The 22,468-nt window shown below is 41.0% G+C and overlaps 1 protein-coding gene across 2 annotated transcripts in view; it reads right to left on the minus strand.

Annotated features, from left to right (window-relative positions):
* dnaaf11 (dynein axonemal assembly factor 11) overlaps positions 1-22,468 on the minus strand; it is a 45,930-nt gene that overhangs the window by 18,652 nt on the left and 4,810 nt on the right. For both annotated transcript variants that reach the window (XM_067606817.1, XM_067606816.1), the window contains exons 6-10: positions 21,679-21,843; positions 6,767-6,844; positions 4,266-4,331; positions 3,253-3,322; positions 7-102 (exon numbers count right to left, since the gene is read on the minus strand). In XM_067606817.1, coding sequence (XP_067462918.1) covers positions 7-102; positions 3,253-3,322; positions 4,266-4,331; positions 6,767-6,844; positions 21,679-21,843 — 475 coding nt within the window. The remainder of the gene's footprint in view (positions 1-6; positions 103-3,252; positions 3,323-4,265; positions 4,332-6,766; positions 6,845-21,678; positions 21,844-22,468) is intronic.

Below are 22,468 nucleotides of genomic sequence, written 5' to 3' on the forward strand. Positions count from 1 at the left end.
ACGTACTCTGGGCATGGTGAGGACCAGGTGTCCGGTGGTTTGGGACCTCTGTGCTGTCGAGCTGTCCGGCTTCACTTCAGCAGGCAGGACTATCTGAAATATCTGCAGAGTAAATTATTCATAACTTTAATTAGCAAGATTAATGCGCTGATCTGGCACCAACACTGTCCCAGTGTGTCAAATGACTTTAATCATTAGCTGGGCCTTTTTATAGGTACACTTTCCAGAAAAGACTCGGGGAGAGAGAGAGAGTGACCAGAATAGCTCCGACTCAGAACGGTGGCAATCAATCATCAGAATGAAATCCCATGAGAGCCTAAAATGATCCATGTGGGAGGAAAAACAGCACATGATAATTATATAATTTCAATATTTTATCATTAAAGGGGGGAATTTAGGGGGAAACCACGCAAACAGCAGGACAGAGAAGAAGAAAAACCGCCAAAACTGAAGGCGCTGCGGTTGTCGAGATGTGGTTGACGTGATCTACGCACCTCACGGATGACTCCTCCGGTCAATTCCCAGCGCTGCCTTAAATGAGTTCATATTAAGAGGGGATTTTAAAGGCTTGAGTTGATGTATCACTGCGTAAATCACCGCACCCCCGTCCAATCAGGCTGACCCCCTTGGCGTAAAACAACCATCCATAAATACGCTAACGGCTTGAAGCGGAGCCATGACATTCTGCACTCTGGAAAACTGAGTAGCTGTATCTGTAATTTGTTTTCTGGAGGGTGAAAACAGGAACAGAAACAAAACAACAACAAAAAAAAATTACAGGTCTTGGATTTATGTGTGGGCTAACAGCTGTTTAATCAGGCTTAAAGGTCGCTGTGGTCTGTTAGTGGGAGATTAAAACCTTCAGCACCGGCGCTGAGGGAGATATGACGGATTGGACACCTGGAGGTAACTCTGTGGTTACGATGACATGCAGAACCGAGTCTCTCTTTACAATAAACCACGCTGATAAAATGCACACCTGACACAAAATAAATACTGCTCAACTTCTGCTGACACTGAATCTTCCACTTGTGGCAGGTAACTCAGCCGATTACAGATTGTATTTTATTCTAAACATCAACGCTCGGCTGATCAATTTTTGGGACCAGAGAGAGAGAGAGAGAGAGAGTCACTGAGGGAAATCACTCCACAGCAGGTGTAATAAACTCTCTCCATAAATGTATCAGAACGTCATAGTTAGGAGCAGGTTTGATGATTCAGCTGCTTCTGACAGCCTTTTTATTTGCTTTAAATCTGACTCTTTATCCATCACGCTTCTCTCTGCGTCAAACTCGGCATCATCGTCATGAATTCACAGCAGCCTGCAAACACATAAATCACTCTGAACTGTTGACAAATCATCGTATCATAAGGTTGTTAAAGCAGAAACCTGCGACATGCAAGAGGAACGTTGGGATTTTAAAGTGAAAAAGACAGAAGAAGTCAAGTTTTATCCAAAATTGCTGCTTTTGTTTTACTGTAAAGGTGCGTTAAAGGATAAGTCTGGTGATTTTCTGTATTTTTCTTATTGTGTGTGTATCCAAAGCCTGATATGTCTTCTTCCTCTGTGCTGTAGACCTCTGTTGTTGTACAAAAACTATTAAAAACACGTCAGTGAGCCACACGGCTGCACTGGGTGACATGTTCCTTCATCATGAAGAGTTTGGTCACATTCAGTTGTTTAGAAACGGCTCCAAAGACTAAGAACAGCATCATGTTTTCAGTCTCCGGAGAGTAGTTCTGTGTAAGTTCAGAAGCCACTGAGCATGTGCAGGAACGCGGATCGCTTTGCTAGCTTGTTGTGCTACATATCACAACCTCTTAACTTTGTGCTAAATTGTTAATTTCTCAAAGAACGTAAGTGCAGTTCAGGTATTGTTGACACTGTCAGAAAGGTGATAATTCTACTGTATTTATATATATATATATTTAATATTGAGTTGGAGGTTGTTAGTTATTTTTAAGCAAACCTTTCATAAATTGGCAAATGTACAGAAAAAAGAGGTAAAAGTTGAGAAAGTGGGAGAAAATAAGATGAAGACATGGAGTTCCTGGTAAGGTGCATTGGCTGTTTGTGGTAAATAAACCCGACTGTGCTGTCAAACTGTCAAACTGTCATATTTGCTCAAAAAAGACGTGGTGGAAACACAGGAACAACTACACTCACTGTAATACTGAACAAATAGAACAGCTACACTGTAATATTTGGATGTTCATCTGTGCAGAAACGTGTTAATTCTGACAGTCGATGTTTTCCTGACAAGCAACTTTTTGTGCTTGTGTAAAAATGTGAGTCTGAATAAATAATAATCCCCCTCCCTTTAGAAGGATAGGTAAAACCTTTTAGAGAGGTAGTCTGAGTTGACGGTTGGATGTATAAATCATGTAACATCGACACTGGAGACAGTTGGTTTCTTTCAACCTTTAAAGCAAATCTTTCTCTGACAAACATCATCATGTGGTTAATCTGCAGGAGATGATCTTTGACTTGTCAGCTGCATCAACACTTCCAGGCACAGTGAGAAACGTCTACATACTGTTGTGTTTCTGCAGGATCCAAACCAGCAAACCTCTGCAGCTACACATATATACTACTGTCGACTGGTACTGTAATATGCTATCAACTTAACTCATCCATATTTGTGCTGTTGTCAGCTGGAGGGTCATTAGTTTTAATCTCCAAACTGGCTGAGAACATGACTAAGTTTCCTCGCCAAAACTACTGTCACAGTGCCCTTGAGCAACGACCTTCGCTGGCTGACAGCGGCAGTCTGGAACAGGCCATGTTTCTGTGGGAACATTCGGGACTGAACGTGTGGAGAATGAAACTGAACCTGGAGCTCTGAACACTTTTCCTGAAGACATGCAGGTTAAAAAGTGAAACGTCTCCAAAATACATGAAAATTACATGAAATCAATACATTTTTCATTAAATATTTTCCTTTACGCTAATCTGTAAAGAAGATTTTTTGTTCATTCCCCAGATTCTTCATTCCAAAACACACAAGAATATGTAGGAAATGACTCAGCATGCACTCATTCTACATATTTATCTATGATGGAAACGTTTCTGAGCAACAGTCTGACCTATAAACTCCAGACGGTGACAAAGATTTAAGACCAATGTTTCAAAAAAATCTCTCCTACTGCCCTTTAAAGCATGAATGAACGTGTCCTTCGGAATGAAACGGTGGTTTTACCAGGTATGAAAGGTTTTTTAAATGAATCTGATTATTAAAAGCAGCAGAGTACCTTCCCTTTGACGCTCACTCTGGCGTACGTCGGCTGAACATCGATGTCTATCAGGGAGGTGTCCATGTGTCTGTGAGGAGGGGGAGGGGAGGGTCAGGTGAGTTTATACAGAGAGACACAGGTACAGGTGATCCTCCTCCGCAGGTGGAGGACTTACACATAAAAATAACTGTAACGAGGATTAATACAAACGAGAAGGTGTTTGTGATGTTTTGGGACTCAGTAACTCAGGTTCACAGGTGCTCATATGATAATTAACAGATGTTTTTGTTGCTCCTGCTAATGTTGACCATTAAAACTTCCCCTCCTGTGCTTCAACATAAGTGATTGGCTACAAAATCCACAGTCGTCATTTTGAGTACAAATATACAGTATTTAAAAATGTATATGAAGCTTCTATGAGGCTTCAGCAGACTGAGATAGTGGATGTCAGGGATGTGCAGAGATCCCAGTATTTGTATTTGTATTTGTATTTGTATTTGAATAAAAGTAGAAAGAGGCTTAAAAATCCTGTTTTTGTTTTTATTGAACTTTTAATTTTAGAAAATTAAAGTGTTACAATAAGTGTATATCTTATGAAGGAGGTCCCCACACCAGGTTTTGAACTGGAGTCTCTCAGATCATAGACGACTGCGCTGATTACAGACCTCTACCTATTTATACACCCATAGCACAGAGACAGCACAGCATGTAATATGTAGAAGAACTTCAAAGGCAATTATTGCTTTGCACTTTTCATTTATTGCCTATTTTTTACAATCTAACTTTGTGTAAAGGAGAAGGGGAACAACAGGTTATAGAGAGTCCGTTGGGACCACTTTGCTTGTGTCAGTAGCTCAGCTTTATCTCTGGGGAACACTCCCAACAAATAACTTTTAAAATATTTGTATGAAACAAATATTTGTATAAAACCCACTATTTGTGCTTTGCTGAATAATGTATTTGTATTCGGGCACACCCCTAGTGGATATCATCCAAAGTTACAGCCTCTTTGTGTGGTTCACTGTTCCTACCTGTACACCGCCAGGTCTAAGACAATCCTGTTGTTTTCATCATCTTCAGTCAGACAGAAGTCGAGCCTGGAAACACACACAGAGGCAGAAATCAGCTGTTAAAATGATAAAAACTCAACCAACTGCAGAGCTAAAAACAGTGTATTATTTGAATATTTAAATATAATTCACACATGGAAATATAAACAGTACAGCCTCTTTACTTGTAAGAAACATTCTGTCCGAGATGCATCGACCCACAGATCACGACTTTACGAGCTGCTCGTGAACGGTCGGTAAACGTGTTACAGATCAGATGTTTTTGGCTGTTATCAGCGGTGCTGCAGTGAACCACGCTGTCCTGTCTGCCTGCTGATGTAAAGTGATACATCATATAAAGGATACTTTGCTGACCTGAGTGTGTCCTCAGCTCAGATTACAAATGAAATCAACCGTGTTTTAGGGGGCCTCGACCCCTCGTGGCCTTGCTCTGGATATAAACCTCTGGCTAATGGAGGGAGACTGGGGGGGGGGGTGGCCCACAGCTATCAGGTTCCCCCCCCCCCCCCCCCCCCCCCCAACAACACAACACACTGCTGTAGCTCTCCGATGGCAGCAGAGATCAAAAAACCGAAGGCTGCTAATAAAGCAATCGCACAGTAACCGTCCTCGCTGTCTGAGCGGTTTGACCCGGCGTCAAAGAAAACAGCTGTTATGAAGGACTGTGAGAGTAAAATGTGACAGAGGAGCCGTGACCTGTTTCCTTTATTGATTTTTTTTGATAACAAAATTGAAGCAGTTGATTGTTTTTTTTCTGGTCTGTCTGATCGGCAGAGAACAGAACTCGAACCAATTATGTTTCTTTGCGCTGCGTTCGCCGCTGCAGCGCCGAGTGGTTTGGTTGATTTTCCTCTCAGTCAATCAAAGCTGGAAACACTGAAACATTACAGAGCTGCTGGAGGTTCAGTCCTCTGCACAACAAAACCTGTTTCTGTAAACAAGAAGGCGTTTACTGACCAGGCTGTGCTGCTCAATTCAGATCTTTTAGTCTGATCTGATGTTTTTGTGTTGATGGTTTACATTCATGTGTAATTTGTCATGTATCCGACTCCGGCCTGGACACTGCTGAGGTCCTAAACTGCTGCATATGTGCAGATTTAACTGGAATGTGAGCTGCAAGCGTAAGAATAACAACGATAACATCATTTGTACGACTGTCAAATCATAAACAGAGATGACACGGCTGTGCTAGTTTACATCTGCAGGATTGTTTGTTGTGGAGAAGCTTCTCCATAAACGTCCCACAAATTTGAAACTTCCTCGTCTCTGTGTTCATTGACCCCGTTGCCGTTGTTTGTCTCCTCCATGTTTGTTTGTCTCAAGTGAGACGTTAAAAAAAACCCAAAAAACACATAAAGTCTGATCTGATGTTCTGACAGCGGTCACACAGCCAGAGATCAGATATGAATCAGATCTAAGATCATAAATACAAGTGTCCCAGATCTGATGTGAAGATGAGATCAGGTTTGGTTTGTTCACACTGAGTCATCTGGAGGCAAAATAATCAGATTTCGGCCACTTCAGCATTTAATGTGAACATAGTCTATCAATCCATAATCCAGAGATAATCAGTTTATTATAATAAAGGAGTATCAGCTTTGAGAAGCTGGAACAAATGAATTTTTACAACTTTTGCTTTTAAAAAAATCCTTAAATGATGATTCGATTAACAAAATTGTTGCCTATCAATTACTACAATAATAATCAGTTAATTGTTGCAGCTCTACTGCAAAGAATATTAAAATAAGGAAAAATGCATCCTCAAAGTTGTAATCCTGTGTATCTGTGTTAATTATCTAACGGATGTTTACAGCTCATACTTTGAACGTCTGGAATATTTGCTTTTGTTTAAACATACAAATAAGAGCTTTATATAATAAGTTAAACTGACGGTCGTTGTTGACTGTTGACAGCGAGATCTGTGGATCATCACTGTAGAGTTTCTAAAACTTTACTTTGCTTCTCCAGTCACATATTAGTGTGTCAGCAAAAGTTATAAGATTTCAAAACAAAGACTACACCCAGATAGCAGATTTGCTGTGGCCCAGATCCGGCCCGCACCCGACACTTTCGACACTTTCATCCGGCCCACGTACCGCGTGGAATGACGGCACTTGGGCGTTCCGCTCCTGTTTCCCAAATCTGGGCCACAAGCGAGCCGTATGTCAACCAAGAACAAACCAGATAAACCAGAACTGGCCAACATCCAGAACACACATACCTGAGAGCACCACATCTTTACCAAAAAAGGCCCACGTTTGATTTGGGATATTTGGGCCATATTTACTATTTTACATGTGGGTCATATTGTCCGGACCAGAAGAAGGTCAGCAGTGCAGCATCATTGCCTGGAGTGGCCCACTTCCATATGTTATCTGGGCATCAGCACTGAGCTAAATGGCATGTTTGACCCTTTAATCCTGTATATATTGTGTGTTTCTGTGTCTGTGCTCAGTTCATACTTGGGTTCGTTGACATTCATGACTCGTCCATCAGCAGTTATCAGAGTCCTCGGAGGCTTCGGCTTCTTCTCTCTCTGCCTGCAAGGAAACAGCAGAGCGTGAGTGGGGTACGGAGTGTGTGTGTGTGTGTGTGTGTGTGTGTGTGTGTGTGCGTGTGTGTGTGTGTGTGTGTGTGTGTGTGTGTGTGTGTATGTGAGGGTGGATTGACAGATGACAGTACCAGGGTTATGAGGTCTGAGGTCTGAGGGGTGAAGGAGAGAATCTCTCCTCCTCCAGGAGCCTCCATAAAGAGACGCAACAGATAACACTAAAGATCATTTTCATTATCGATTAGTTGTTTGGTCCATAAAATGTCAGAAAATGGTGAAAAATGTCGATCACTGGTTCCTAAAGCCCAAGATGACGTCTTCAAATGTCTTGTTTCATCCACAACTCAAAGATGTTCAGTTTACTGTCATCAAGGATGAAAGAAACCAGAAAATATTCACATTTGAGAAGCTGAAACCAGAGCGATAAATGGATTAGCGAAGTAGTTGGTGATTAATTTAATAGTTAACAACTAATTGACTAATCATTGCAGCTCTAGATAACACACACACACACACACACACACACACACACACACACTTTTAATGTACTTTTGAACTGACGCCATATTTTCCTCCAGACCTCCACCTCTGAGGTAAAAGGTTTCCTGTATTCTCATTACCATCTGCTGTACAAACAGTCGCTCCATTAGTCACATGAAACACACACACACACACATCCGTCTATTAGACCCAGTCGGCGGTCGAGGGGGACGAATGTGACGGTATGTTCAATCTGCTGAACTTCACCACGTTAAGTTCACGTTTTCATTAGAGCGGTGGGCTGCAGAGAGACCTTTAATGAGTTTAAGTGGTGCTGCGGAGCAACGAGACGAGGCGCTAACACTTCCTGGGTTAATGCTTCCATTAGCGCCATGGTCATCCGTGTTAACAGCCGAACGGCGAGGAGGAAGCGGAGCCACCCTGCGTTCTTCCTCAGATATCATATCGATCCTCAGTACAGTCATGAAAATATCGTGCTGAAGCTTTTCGTTAATAATCTGGCTTGCTGTTAATAATTTGTTTGCAACATATTTCTCATTATGTGGTGTAGTGCTGCATGGTATACTGATACTAGAAAGGTATCACAATACTGTCATCTAATATATTATTTCAATACTTTTCCTGATGTTTCAGGTTTTTGCCGTGGCGTCATTTCAGTACTGAGATATTAAGACACCTATCGTATAAAAGTCGTAACTTTGACATCATGACAACACTGACATGGTGAGATTTTTTCTTCAGTTATAGCCCCGTCTCTCTCTCTCTGACACTGTCTATGGTTCTTCTTCTTCTCATCATCACCTCAACTGACCGGCTCATTTCTAAAGTTGAAATAAAGTGAATGAATTTGCTTTTAACCGTTTTACATTTTGTCTACACGTTCATGTAGCAATAGCAGAGTACTACTAAACATAACTGGGCAATGACCAAACAGTTTGGACGTTTTTCTGACCTTGAAACTCGTTTTGTCCTTCTGTGTTGGTATTTCAGTCACCAGCTCAGAGCGAACGGTGCAATGAAGCAGCTCAAAGTGAGTCGTTGGTATGTTGGTGGAAACTGAAAGCACGTCTGTTTCTGGCTCAACATTGTGACACTTGCAGCAGAAAATGTACAACAACAGAATAACGCTTAAAATGTAAATAAACTATTTAACTCTTTTTGTTACTTTACTTCCACCTGCAGCTCAACAGGGAAACACAAAGAGGGAATTTGATGCTAAAAAGACTGTAAATGTGTCAGATATCCACTTGATATGACTAACTCAGACTGCTGAAGCTGAATATAAGCTTCACACCAACTTTTAAATGACTGTGTGGACACACTGTGGATTTTATCCTCCATCACTTCCATTGAAAGCACATTTGAAGGATCTTTTAATATCCAGTATGAACAGGAGGAATGATTACAGCGAGGAAAACCTCTTTCAGTGTTCATATGGACACCTGACTGCTGTTTTAAGACACACTTGAGAAAAATGTGAATTAATTTCTTACAGTTGTCTGTTAGTCCATAGATTCTTTATAGTGTATGAAAAGCTTCTTCTTCACTTGAAACATGAACATGAACACATGAAATCCCTGCAGCACCTGAAGGCAGCAGGACAGATATGTAGATAAATCTGCAGCTTCTGATTTTAGAAGTGCTGCGTCAGAGCGCAGTTCCATTACGCACGGACGTTCATTGTGTTCATTAAATCACACCTACAGACGACACCGGGCCGCTACAGAGAACCACACACACACCTCTGCACACATCACACCGGTCTGTTATAACTCGATATTCTGCCTGTGAGGCTCATTATCCCCCCGTGGCGTCATGACCTCCGGTGTTTTATTCTTGAAATGCATGACGGTTTAAACGCTGCTGTGTCACGTTTTTGCGATGTGACGTGAGGTGACGACTTAGAGTCTGTAAAACACATGTGAACAGTGACAGTGTGTGTGTGTGTGTTGGTGATGAGTCGGGGTGAGACAGAGGGCAAGTATCTTCATCACTCTGACTCCGGCCCTCCATCTCATTCAACGCCGTATACTGCTGACTTGTCAAGGTCAAACTGTGTGGCTCTCTGCGCTATAAAATCCTCTTCTGTAACTTTTTTTTTTTTTTTTTTTCTCAGGGGTGTGACGGGGCATCTATCAAACTGCTGAGTCAGGGAGAGATCAGTGCTGACAGCTCTACTGCTGCTTTCTGAAGAGTCCGGAGAGCTGAGGACGATCTGTTCAGACAGCTTTCAGTTAGCCACCAACGACTCAGAGCTGCAGAGGAGTCTTCATCTGATTTATGTACAGCAGCACCATCTCAGCCGGGAGGACGCACCTTTGTTCGGTGGCGTATTGTGTTCGTATACCGCGCACTGTGAGAGCCGAGCACGTCATGTTATCATGGATTAGTGGTGAAACAATTCATTGAAGCAAGATGCCAAACATCCTCAGGAGGATTTGATGGAAATGTTTCATTATTCTGACATTTATCAGACTAAACAATCACTTAAATTAATGAAAAAATGAATCCATGAGTGTGAAAGTTCATTCTTACCATCAGAAACAGGAGTTAATCTGAACTCAAGGTCCAATTACAAGCTTTTTTCTGGAGCTTTCAATCAAAGTTGCAACGATTAGTTGATTAATCTATCAGTCAATCAACAGAAAATCAATCAGCAACAGTTTTTTAAAGAAAAAATACAAAAATTCTCTGGTTGCAGCTTCTCGTGTGAGAATATTTTCTGGTTTCTGAATATCTTCCAGACACAATAAAACATTTCAGGCTTTGGGAAACACTCATCAACATTTCTCACCATTTTCTGCCACTTAACATAACAAACAATGAATCAATTAATCAAGAAAATCATCAACAGATTCATCGATAATGAAAATAATCGTTAGTCGCAGCCCAACTTTCAACTGCACCTCATGATCTTCATCAGCAGACTCAGGTCTCATTAAGTGACTTCAGTGTGAAACTTCAGTCACATTATAACAGGAAACACTGTAACTAGAAATACAACCGATCAATGTTGTTGTTGATAAATGTTTTTGTTCTTCTTTGTTTTATATCTTTGGGTTTTGGACTGTTAAAATAAGATAAAATAAAACATTAAATTACCTACAAAGTGACGGATGTTTTTCAATATTTTGTGACATTTTATCACTCGTAAATATAATCAGGAGATGAATCTATAAAATGATATATATTAAACGATTGTTAGTGGCGAGAATCACTGCAGGGATTCAGATAAATCCACACAGGAAGAAACGTTTCTGACGTCCGTCACTCATCTGACTCCTTGAACAGAAACATTTTATCAAACGTGTCTGACTCAGAGACTCGCTCGTGTCACATTTGTTCTTTCCTCTCCGGTGCACCAGGTGAAGTCTAATCTCCACAGACAGCTGTTTAAATCACACACATCTCCTTCTGTTTATTAATCTGTAGTGATTGATCAAGACTCCCAGTGCGCCTATGAGCGAGCAGATTCCTCCCACCAACACAGGAAATAAAAACAATGAATCAATAAATCAGAACAAAAGCTGCTTTTAACTTTGACGCCTACATTCAAAGTATTTTTATCTAGTAAATTTCAGTAAAACCTGGTGAAGACGGCGGAGACAGAAGGCTTCAACATCACTCACGTCTTGTTTTTAATGTGGATTCTCATTTAATGTTCACCGTGTGGAGGATTTTGTCTGTTTTAGTGTTATTTTGTCAACCAGAAGCTCAAGATATCAACCTGGTGTCTCAATCTCTTCATTTAAACATTCAACAACACATCACACGTTATCTCTCAAACGCTTCCCGTCCGTCATCCGTCAATTATAACTTCCTCCGTTTATCGGTTTTTCCTCAACTTGTGTGTGTTTTTTTAAGTGGAGCTCTACAGACTGCAGGTTGGATCTGCTGCTCGTCCGGGTGTTATCCTCCCTCTCAGAGGGAAACAGAGCGGCCATTAAACACAGAAGCGTCTCCTGGCTGACCTTATCCACCAGAATCCACCTCAGGAGGAGGAAATTCATCTTTCCTGACAACCCAGTGACGGCACGACTGCATGCATCAAGTCAGCGCCGCTCTGACAGCCGCGCGCAGGGAGACGATAAAAACGGCAACGGCCATATCACCCTGATTTTTATGCTTGGACAACATGCAGGCCCGCGATGGTTTTTTATATTATGGGATTAGGAACGCCAAAGTCACCGGCTGGCTTCTTCGCCGTCACGCTGGGTTTCTTCAAATCAGGCTTATCCGGGTAGAACCTGACTTCTTATCGTTAGAAAGGCCTTTTATTACCAACCTGTGGATGAAATATCATTAAAAAAGGATAAAGCATTTCTCTGCACGTATTACTGATGGGCCGATTCCACCAGGATTCAGAAACTCATACGATGAATGTGTTTTATAAACGAGAAAGTAGGTTTGGTTTCGATTAATCGATTAGTTGATCGTCAGAAAATTAATGCAAAAAATATCAGCTTGATGCTTTTCTTCATCATACATGACAGTAAAGTGAATATATTTGGACATTTTCACTATTTTCTGATATTTTATAGACAAAATTATTGATTGGGAGAATAACTGGAAGATGATTTCTATTTTCAGCACTTTAAATATTTATATTAATCTAGAAAATAAGACATTATTATGAAAATTCATATCATGTGGCTCCAAATTAACAGTAATGTGTTCAGGAAGTAGAAATGCTGCGTTTGTTGCTACTTTACGATAGATGAATATTGTATCATATGAATGTCCTTTACTGTCGTATCTACAGTTGATATTTAATATTTGATTGATGTTTAATTCCAGCATTTTTATGAGAATATTGACCGTATAGAGATGAAACGTTTTTGTTTGTTTTTGTGTTTTAATTCATTTTATTTTTCTATGAACTTGAAGTCGATGAGTTGATATCATGAATTCTTAATGTCATGAATCTTTAGTGTTTATTATCAGTAGTTTGATACAGATGCAGTGATGTTAAGGTATAATATGTGACAGGTGTGTCTGAGGTAAAGCTGCAACGATCACTCTATTAATCAATTAGTTGCCAACTATTAAATTAATTGCAGAATATTTTGATAGTTGATTAAAGGTTTGGAGTCTAAATTCTCTAACTCCAGCTCCTCAGTTGTGAATATTTTCTGGTTTCTTTAGTCCTCTATGATAATAAACTTTGGGTTGTGGACAAAACAAGACTTTTGAGGATGTTAATTAGGCTTTTTCACCAGAATAATCGCTAGCTGCAGCCCTGGTTGTAGGAAGGCACAACTTGAATAAACAAGCAGAAAACTTCTGCACAGTCTCGCTTACTGCTGGAGTATTTATTACTTTATAAGGTTTTGGTCATAAACCAATAATTGTTAGTTAAAAATAGAAATTCTTCTGCAGTCGTCCTCTCAGGCTGCAGGTGTGTATGTAGCCTGACAGGTGAAACTCAGGGCAAATAAAAGCCCAATGACTTATAGCTGTCTTATAGCTGTGAGTGCACAGTATCGGCATTTTTATCACCTCATCTTTTCTTCTCTCATCTGGATTTTGACAACTGGACAAGCTGATATTATTTAAATAAATCTTAGTGACTAATTCTGTCCTAAAAAAGCAAATTACAGTAACAAATATTTCATAACATGAGTTATGATCAGTTTTGGGCCTGAAAGTATGGAGATTAGGATCAATTTGGATAAAAAATGACACCATGACAAGCCAGTAAACCATAATCTATCAAGTGTTTACACCTTTAGGTTATAACTGACACATTCTGCTGCAGAAGTGTGTCAGAAACAGCATCAGAACCGGAGGAAACGGACAGTGAAATAACTTGGAGCCGATGTAAAGAGTTTCCTCAGCGGGAGACGGAGCAGAGGTGAGAGCACTGACACAGCTGGATACTTGTACAGTATTCGTCATACGCGGCTCAGATATTCATGACTCTGTGGCTCGAGGTGTTATGAGAACTAAACGCTGTGAGTCAGCAGTGTCAGTGAGGTGGTGGTGGTGGGGGGGGGGCAGAAAGGTTCGCTGTGGGATAGAAAAATGGGCAAGAAAAATATATCTGACACACCTTCACCCACCTTACACACAAACAACAGAAAAGAACAAATTCAGCTACTACTGCAGTCTGTTTGATCAAGACTTTGTTGAGTCGCAGCCAGAAAAAGCTGATTCTGAGTTTATTAAGATGCTTTATTCAATACTTGATCTACTTCCTCTTTCTGTCCAACTCTTAAAATATACAGTATGAATCCCTGCAGGTAGAGACGTGAGAGATCGAGTAATTGGACGAGAGTTAACACTATAAATCCACCTTCCTCAGTTAATGAAGTATATGTGCATGTATTATTATCAGTTGATCCTGGTCTCGGTATCAACGGCAGTTATTTTCCCTTTTTTCCAGAGAAAGTCAAGTCATTCTGTGAATTGGTGAAATAAAGAATCTTCGAGTTCAAGCTGGTTGTTAATTTACTCTGTAATAATTCTGTGTGATGGCAATATGGCACTAAATCCATAAAAACTGGGTTTAATTATCTTAATTATCTTCAGTGGCAGGCTTTGGTTGATGTGAGGCGTGGAAAATGCAGAGTTTCCTGTCGAAATTACGACGTGGATGTTGAAGTGAACGGTATTTATTTATTACTAGAGCTGCTAGACGGCATCTGTCACTCAAACGTTACTATATGCAGCTTTTGGATGCCTGATATTACGACCTGTTGTGTCGTTTTTCTTGGGAGGAGAGTCTCTCTGTACCAAAACATGATCAGATCACATTAAACACCATTTCTTTATCTAACCGTCTTACTTCTATCAGTTCATTCATTCAGTCATTGTGTCCCAGTAATCCCTGACCTCATGTTACCTCACAAAAAGATTATTTGAATGACTTCCTTCCAGTGAAGTTTATAGATTTGATATTTGGGACAAAGACAGCTCTGGATCAGTACTCAGATACCTCCAGCTGATAGAAGTTATATCGGTGTGAGGCGGAGCAGTGCTGCAGTTCAGATGATGTCTATATATGTGGACAGATTTCTTCATTCAGAGGAGGAGGAGGAGGAGGGGTGGATGAAGACATTAACCCAACGGTGGACTTTGCTACTCTTCGTTCCTGCTGATTACTGCTGATAGAAAACGCTCCTATGTGTCGTTCTGGAGTCACATGATCAAACCACGATATTTGGTCGTTTAATTTGAAGGACTCGTTGGTACGGGAGATGATACCGATCCAGTAACTGGCATGAAAGCTGCATAACCTGACCTGAGGAGGACAGATCAGTAGTTATATTTCTGTTAAAATACAAGTTTTTCCCATGAATTTGTCTCTTCTGATCGATACGGATCATTTGTTTTTGCCGGTGGAGGGGAGGCCAGCAGGACGAGCATGTTTTGTTTCAGTAGAGGAAGAAGAAAAAACAGGAACAGAAGCATTACTGTTCAAAAAATCTGTTCCATCGGCCTTCATCACTTCTTCTCCCTTTCCAACTTTACTACCTCAAGCAAACACCAAAACGTTTTTCCAATATTCTTTTCAAATGTCAACTATTTCCATCCCTTGAAAAAACACATGAAAACATATAAATATAAGACTATCGCAGTGCCACACGTATTCTGTCCTGCAGCAGCCTGATCTACAGTAGAAGTGGACAGTTTGTCCAGGAACCAGAGGGCTGATGGTTTAATAATCAGACCCAGCAGGAGGTTTTATCCCCTCGTGAACCGGAGGCTCCGGGCCGGTATCACAGAGCCCACTTCCACTGTCAGAGTGCCCTTGGACAAAGCTCGGACCGACCCTGAATCCTCAGAGGAGCTGGATTGGAGTGTAGGAGGCTTTGTGTATTTATTATTCTGGAGATGTATTACATGTCAGGTTTATTTGTATGGTCTTTAATCACAGTTACAGTCCTGGATTCACAACACCCACATCATGGAACAACAGAGGATGGTTGTAGCAAACACCGGGCCGGCGTTTTAAGATTTATATACGCTCTGGAAAACTGTTTTGGAGGCAGAAAAAGAGAGAGAGAATGAGAGAGAGAGGGAGAAAGATATGTTTACAATTTAAACAGCTTATTGTGGATGTTCTCTCAGTAAAACTTCCCGGAATAAATCATAAAAAAACAATAAATCACTAAGTTTTGTGCCTGTTTGTTAGTTGTAAATGACTGCTGACTAATGACTGATATAATCAGAGACTTGGCTGTAACTGTGGATGTCTCGGGGTCAGCCCATCAGTCCACTAGCTGCTCTCACTGAGTGAAACCTCACAGCTGCCAGCTGATATAACTGCAGTGACAGAGAGACAGAGGGTGTGTGTGAGTGTCAGAGAGAGAGAGAGAGAGAGAGAGAGAGAGAGAGAGAGAGAGAGAGAGGAGGCTCGGTGAGAAGAGGATGTGCAACACACACACCCAATTAACACCCCGGCACCAGGGTCACCTTAAGGGTGAGCACTAATTAGCGGCGTGGCGGGAAAATTAATTAGACTTTGACAAATAGTTTCCTCACTCACCACCAACCGGCCTGAAACATGCTGAGGTTTTGATTGGTGGACACGACACGTCTGTTTTACATGTGACTGGTTCAGGAGGGTGTCAGCGGTGACTTTACATCTACATTATTATTTTTTTAAACACTCCACAGACACACTGAAGTATTAACAACCAGCTGCTTACTTCCACATCCAGCAGACACAGAGCAGCATGAATGTTTTACGTCCACCTGATGAATGTAAGTCCAACGTTCACTCTCTGTTTAGCTCTGTTTTGGTCTCAACCAAGTGGCAACCTCCGAGGCTGAAAAATGAAGCCAAAAACTGCAGTTCCTTGAACGGCCACTTGATGCTCCAAAAGCGAGTCAATCCCCATAGACCCCCATGTTAAAATGCCCAACTTTACAGCAGAAATAAACATGTTTACAGCCTGGTACAAACAACGGTTTTGGTCTCTGTAGCTAATTTCTCCTTTCATGACAACTGTACGGGGGTGAATTTTTTTATAACTCACCCGTTTAATTTTATTAAGCCGTAAAGTTCTGCATAATGAAGGACATGGCTGCCAGCCGCTAGGTGGCTTGTTTCAGCCATTCGGCCCGCCTCTTTGCCCATTTTTGATTGGCTGAGAGTTAGACAGAGTCACGCACTGCCAAGATGGTGACGGCCGGAGCTTCAAAACCGCTCTACCGTGGTCACGGTAACTACATCTTTATTTTTATACAGTCTATGGTCTCAACGCTTAAGCTGCTAAATGCTGCATTTTCTTCACCAGCCAGTCTCTGTCATTCTGCTGCTGGGCAGGTAAAGTACAGTGGGTTTATCAGAATGTTCCTGAATCAGACAGGAAATACGCCACAGAAACAAAACTAGGCACTAAAAGGTAGGTACAGGAAGCAGGTATTGTGCAAAGTTGTCCAAACTCAAGGTCCCACCCAAAATAAATTAAAAAAATCAATGCACAAAAGAATGTCCATATTCTACGATTCTGAATCGATTCACAAAGGTTAGTTAAAGGTTAGTTAATAATGTTATGTTGAAAAAAGGTGGAACTCAACTGTCCAAATACTATTAAAAACACGCCGATGAGCGACACCGCAGCACTGGGTGACATGTTCCTTCATCATGAAGAGTTGACTAATAACAGCGATCACGGAGAGAAGTTCCTCGTACAGCAGAAGCCAATGAGCCTACAGACAATCACCAGTCTTATCCTTTAATAATGATCCTTCGGACAAAGTATTTAATGATTATTTAATGAATCCTTGGTACCTCATCACCCTGAGACTAACTTTAGCGGAGCAGAGCAGTGAACTCCAGCACTAACTGACCGAAAGACGCTGCAGCACTTTACAAAAACCTCAACCTGGGAGGAGAAGAAGTGTCTCCGTGGTCAGTTTCATTTTTACAGCGTTTAGAAGAAAGATGTCCCCGGTACGAGCGCTGCAGCAGAGAGCCTCCACTGCCTCTCTTACTCCATCACACACACACACACACACACACACACACACACACACACACACACACTGCTGTTTCTACTACAAACACTGAAGCAGTGATGTTGGTCAGATGGTCTGATTTTATTCTTCTCATACAGGCAGAAGACTGTTAAATGCTCTCAGACACTTTTTCTCTGCTGTTGTGACCTTCATTAACACCAGTTAGCTTCACTCTCACTTATGTTTCATATTGCAGTTCAGAGGACAAAGGACTACAAAGGAGCCTTCATATAATCCCCTCTTTCTATTTACTGAATCAAGAATTGATTCTGAATCAAATCGTGAGACACCCAGAGATTCACCGCTACTTTAAAGCTCCAGAGTGCTGATATGTGAATGAAATCATTTATTTTATGGTCTTTTTGGAGGCTGTACTTTGAGGTTTTTCTATTATTTTGTCCGTTTTATGAATTAGGGTAGACTAAATGGAGCTTAACGTAAGTTCAAGCAGGAAGACTATTACTCATTCATTCATTCTCATTCCTCTCTCTCCTGCTTCTCCTGCTCTCGTATCAGCTGATTAGGGGCGTTACTCTTCATTAACAAATCAGATCCTGCTACCATCTCTATCAGCCTTTCATGTCTTAGCTGCAAACTTTAAATCTGTTCCTCTCTCTGTCGCTGTCAGCCGTCATCTCAGCGCGAATCGTCACGACCCTCGTCCGCCCCGTTCGCCTCCACTTCATCACGTCAACGACCAGGTCTGAGACCACCAGAAGTCTGGTCCTCTTCTCATCATCCAGATCTCAACATTCCCTTATTTATCTGGACTCCGTTAGGGGACATCCTATTCTACTCTCACCTTCACTTCCCCTTTATAAATATGATGACATCACGACGGGGTCTAATCGCCAAAGACTTTTAACGTTTTCATCTTATTATCTTACGTTACAGTCCGGTATAGTTCAACAGCTCCACATACTACAACCTCTGAAATGACCATGAAATAAATCTCTAAAAATAGATTAAATAGAAAACTGAATATTGTAGCCGTCATGAAGGGAGGATGATGTATTAGACCGCAGTAGTGTCGTCTAGCTGTACCTAATAAACTGGCAACTAAGTGTGTATGAATGAAATGGTGATGACTTTGTGTGACTTCCTCTGTCAGCCTTTTTACAGACGGTGCTGAGAATCAACATGACAACAAACTATGCCTTCACGTTGTCCGCAACATTCGAAACGTGAACATGTCAGCAACAATTATGCCCCCCCCCCGAAACACTTCTGTTGAAAATGCTCCATTTATGTCTTATGAGCGCCGTGTTCAGAGTCTGTTGAGCGTCTGTGGCAGCCGGACAGTTTAACCTTCACAGTGTCACGTTCAGGTCTTATGTACATCAAGTATGTACTAAAGGATGTGTTTGGTGATTTTCTATATTTTTTGTTTGCTGTCAGAAAATCTCATGTTTGGATCCAAACCAACAAAGAACTGATCTACTAACAAGTATTGTGTGTATAAAAGCCTGATAAATCTTATTCCTCTGTGCCGTTGACCTCCGTTGTTTCTCATCATGAAGAGTTTGGTCACGTTAGTTTATTTAGAAACGGCTTCAAAGACTAATAACAGCAATAAGATAGTAATTCTCAGGAGAGTAGTTCTTTGTAAGCCAGACACCACTGAGCATATGCAAGAACACGGTTCTGTTTACAGCTTCGTTAGCTTGTTGCGCTACATATCACAACCTCTTGACTTTGTGCTACATTATAAATTTCTCAAATAACTTCAGTACAAGCTCTGTAAACTGAACAGCTTCTGATTATAGCTTATTTAATCTAATGTTACAGAGAAATTGTTAAGATTTGAAAGCAAGTTTTGAGGTGCTTTAAATCCAGTATTTCAGGTTAGTTCAATTAATTAAAATAAAGTTCCTCCTCTGGTCTCATACAGGCGTCACTGACAGTCTCTTCTGCTCATTGGCACACATGCACCATCAGTAAATCATCCAGGATTATTGGCAGCCTCCACCTCACCGGCTGATTCATTAGTCACAAACACATAAACAAAAAGTCAGAACAAAATCCTCTCTGACCCGCTGAATCTGCTCACGTCTCCTCCAGCTGACGCCACCGAATCATGACGGCACAGTTTGTTCCTCTGAAAACTCCTCATTAACCCGACAGATGAACCTGCACTGACGCACCTGAGGATGAAGCCTCATCTGTCCCGCTAATTTTGTTGTGTCAAATGTAATATTTATGTCTGATTTTGCTGTTGAACTGATGTTTCCTTCCATCTCATACTGAAAAACAAATGATTCCGACCTCAGATGTGTGGTCATTTAAGTGATTGATTGATCTGTTCCCTTGACGATTGACTGAGAAGACAGCAAGCCAAAATCACCTGTAGCCTCAGCACATTTCACAGTCAATATTAAGGACAAATGGTTTAACATCTAAATGAAGCTACTGAGGTATATAGCACTACATGGCCAAAAGTATATGGACAGCATTCGATGATATTTTAGAGTACGCATCTAACTTTAAGTCAACAGTTTGTGTCTCTGCCCTGCTTTAACATGAAATTGCTAATGTGCACAAAGCAGCCCCTTAAAGAAATGGTTTTCCCAGTTTGGTGTGGGAGAACTTGACCCATCCAACACCATCGAGCTAAGCCTCATCGCCCAGTGTTAGACCTCACTAATGCATTCAGCAAATCCCTGCAGACAGGCTCCAACATCTGCTGGAAAGACTGAAACCACAGGAGTGGAGGCTGTACATATCTGCTCTGTAAGTAACTTGTCCTGTTTTCTCCTTTGAGGAAAAAAACTGAATCAAAAGGGAGGAATTTATATTTTAAAGTTTTTCAGTTTCATGGTAGTGCTCCCTACTTTTACATTATTTCAGTTAAATACAGTTCCATCATCCACTTACATAGCTGGAGTTCTTATTTCCACACAGTAAGTCAAATGTTACATAAAGCTATAACGTGTCTTTCTATCATCGGCAGAGCAGACGGTCACACTGAGCCTGATTGCATCCTGCTACACAACACAAGAGCCAAAGACTCCGAACAACAACCCACGTTAGCTTATCTGCTAAAGTCTCCTTCTAATCTAACTTACAAACATGAACACACGTCTTGTCCTGCAGCTTAGCTTGTTGAACAAGTCACCAAGCAAACATTCGCAGGGGAAAAGTGCACTGCTAATGTCAGTTAGCAGGCTAGATAGCTAAACAGCTGCTCAGCTGCAGCACATTAAATAGCATGTTAACATACCTGCGAATGTCACTTCAGACCTGTTAGATGCTGGTTTGTTCATTTCTCTTCAAAATCCCTGTTAGCAACACATTGTCTGTCCATAACTTGTATCTACAGCATTTTGTTTAGTTTTTCTCTGTTCATACAGTGTGACACCGGTAGCCTGCCAGCTGCTGTCAATCAAACACAAACACCGACACAACCCTCCATCTGCAGTCATTTAAACACAGCCACCGACACACCCCTCCATCTGCAGTCATTTAAACACAGGCACCGACACGCCCCTCGAGCTGCTGTCAATCAAACACAGACACCGACACAACCCTCCATCTGCAGTCATATAAACACAGACACCAACACGCCCCTCCAGCTGCTGTCAATCAAACACAGACACCAACACGCCCCTCCAGCTGCTGTCAATCAAACACAGACACCGACACAACCCTCCATCTGCAGTCATATAAACACAGACACCAACACACCGCCCGCAGTCAGCTGAGACAAAAAGGAACATTTCTGATATTTCCCCAAAGACCTTTTTTCTTCGTTCCAATAATACAAAACTATAAACAATACATTTAAAAACATGTTGACATTATTTCTGACTGCAAAGAGGGACGATTACATGTGTTTTCAGTAGAAGCTCATTTAACTGGAATGTTCAAGTGTCATGTATCAGGTTCAGTTATCTTGAACAACTGTTTTGTTCTGTTGAAGTGTCATTTAGAGGAAAACTGAACCTGCCTGCTGACTGTAAGTCAGTGTGTATTGTAGCATCAGTTGCATGATGTTTGATGTTACAGTGACATCCAGTGGTGAAAACAGACAACTGCATCTCTACATCACTCTAATGTCTCCAGAGTCAAAGACCTGACAAAAACCTAAATAAATCTCTGATATTGTAAATATTGTTTAGTGTTATTTAGGTGATAGTCATTAATAATACCTTCTTGGGTTGTTTCTTCTCTCTCTGCTCACTATTTTCAATGTTATTTTTATGTCCTCTGCAAATGATTAAAACTCAAAACTCTTCTGAAACAGCACACAGGTGTTTCTGTGTGAGAGTTATAAATATTGATAATAAAATCACATTTACATGACAAAAACATCTAAATCATCTTCTAAGTTGGAGTAAAGTCCGGTGCACTTACTTCTCTTTGGCCTTCCTCTTCTCCTCCAGGTGGCGGTGAGCCTCCAGACGAGATTCGGGGGTGAATGAACACGGAGTGTGCCAGAACTCCCTCTCCTGTCGCTCCTCATCCGAGTCCATGTTCTCCTCCACCTCCTGGTTCTCCTTATTCTCCATCGACCCTGGACTACAGCGACAGAAAACACTCTGAATTACAGGTACACAGTGATACTTCAGCTAGAGATCATTGTGAAAACTTTAATCCTTTCCAGGTCGGTGTAGTTTCATTTAACTTAGTTGAAAAGAAGCCGTGGTTATTGACATCTCCTCCTGGTTTGTACCTCAGTATCAGATGTGAGAGACTTTCTACTCCTTTACGTTTATCTGACAGCTGGAGTTGGTGCTTACTTTGAATATTCAGATTTTATATTCAACATAAGATAAATATGGCTGTTGTAGGTTGAAAATTGTTTCCCTCTGAACTTAAACAAACTGGTTTCTTTCAGCTCAGTGACACAATCATCTTACAACCTCTTTCTTCCTTCCATCTTTCCTTCTTTGTCTTTTCATCTTTCTTACTTTTTTCATCTTTCTCTTTTTTTCTCTTCAACTGATCTTAAAGTGTAAAAATCCCTAAACTGGATATACAAATGTGACAAAATAATCTCAATAATTAGTCATTTGGTTAATACACAAGTTTTTCCCAGACAGTTACTATCAGTAACTTTCCAACCTTTAACTATTAGTGATGACGCTGCTTCCTGACTTTTATTTTTTTGAAATGTGTGTTTTGTTGTCTGAATTTAACAAAC

Source organism: Thunnus thynnus, chromosome 12 (genome assembly GCF_963924715.1).
Source record: "Thunnus thynnus chromosome 12, fThuThy2.1, whole genome shotgun sequence".
Taxonomy (NCBI): domain Eukaryota; kingdom Metazoa; phylum Chordata; class Actinopteri; order Scombriformes; family Scombridae; genus Thunnus; species Thunnus thynnus.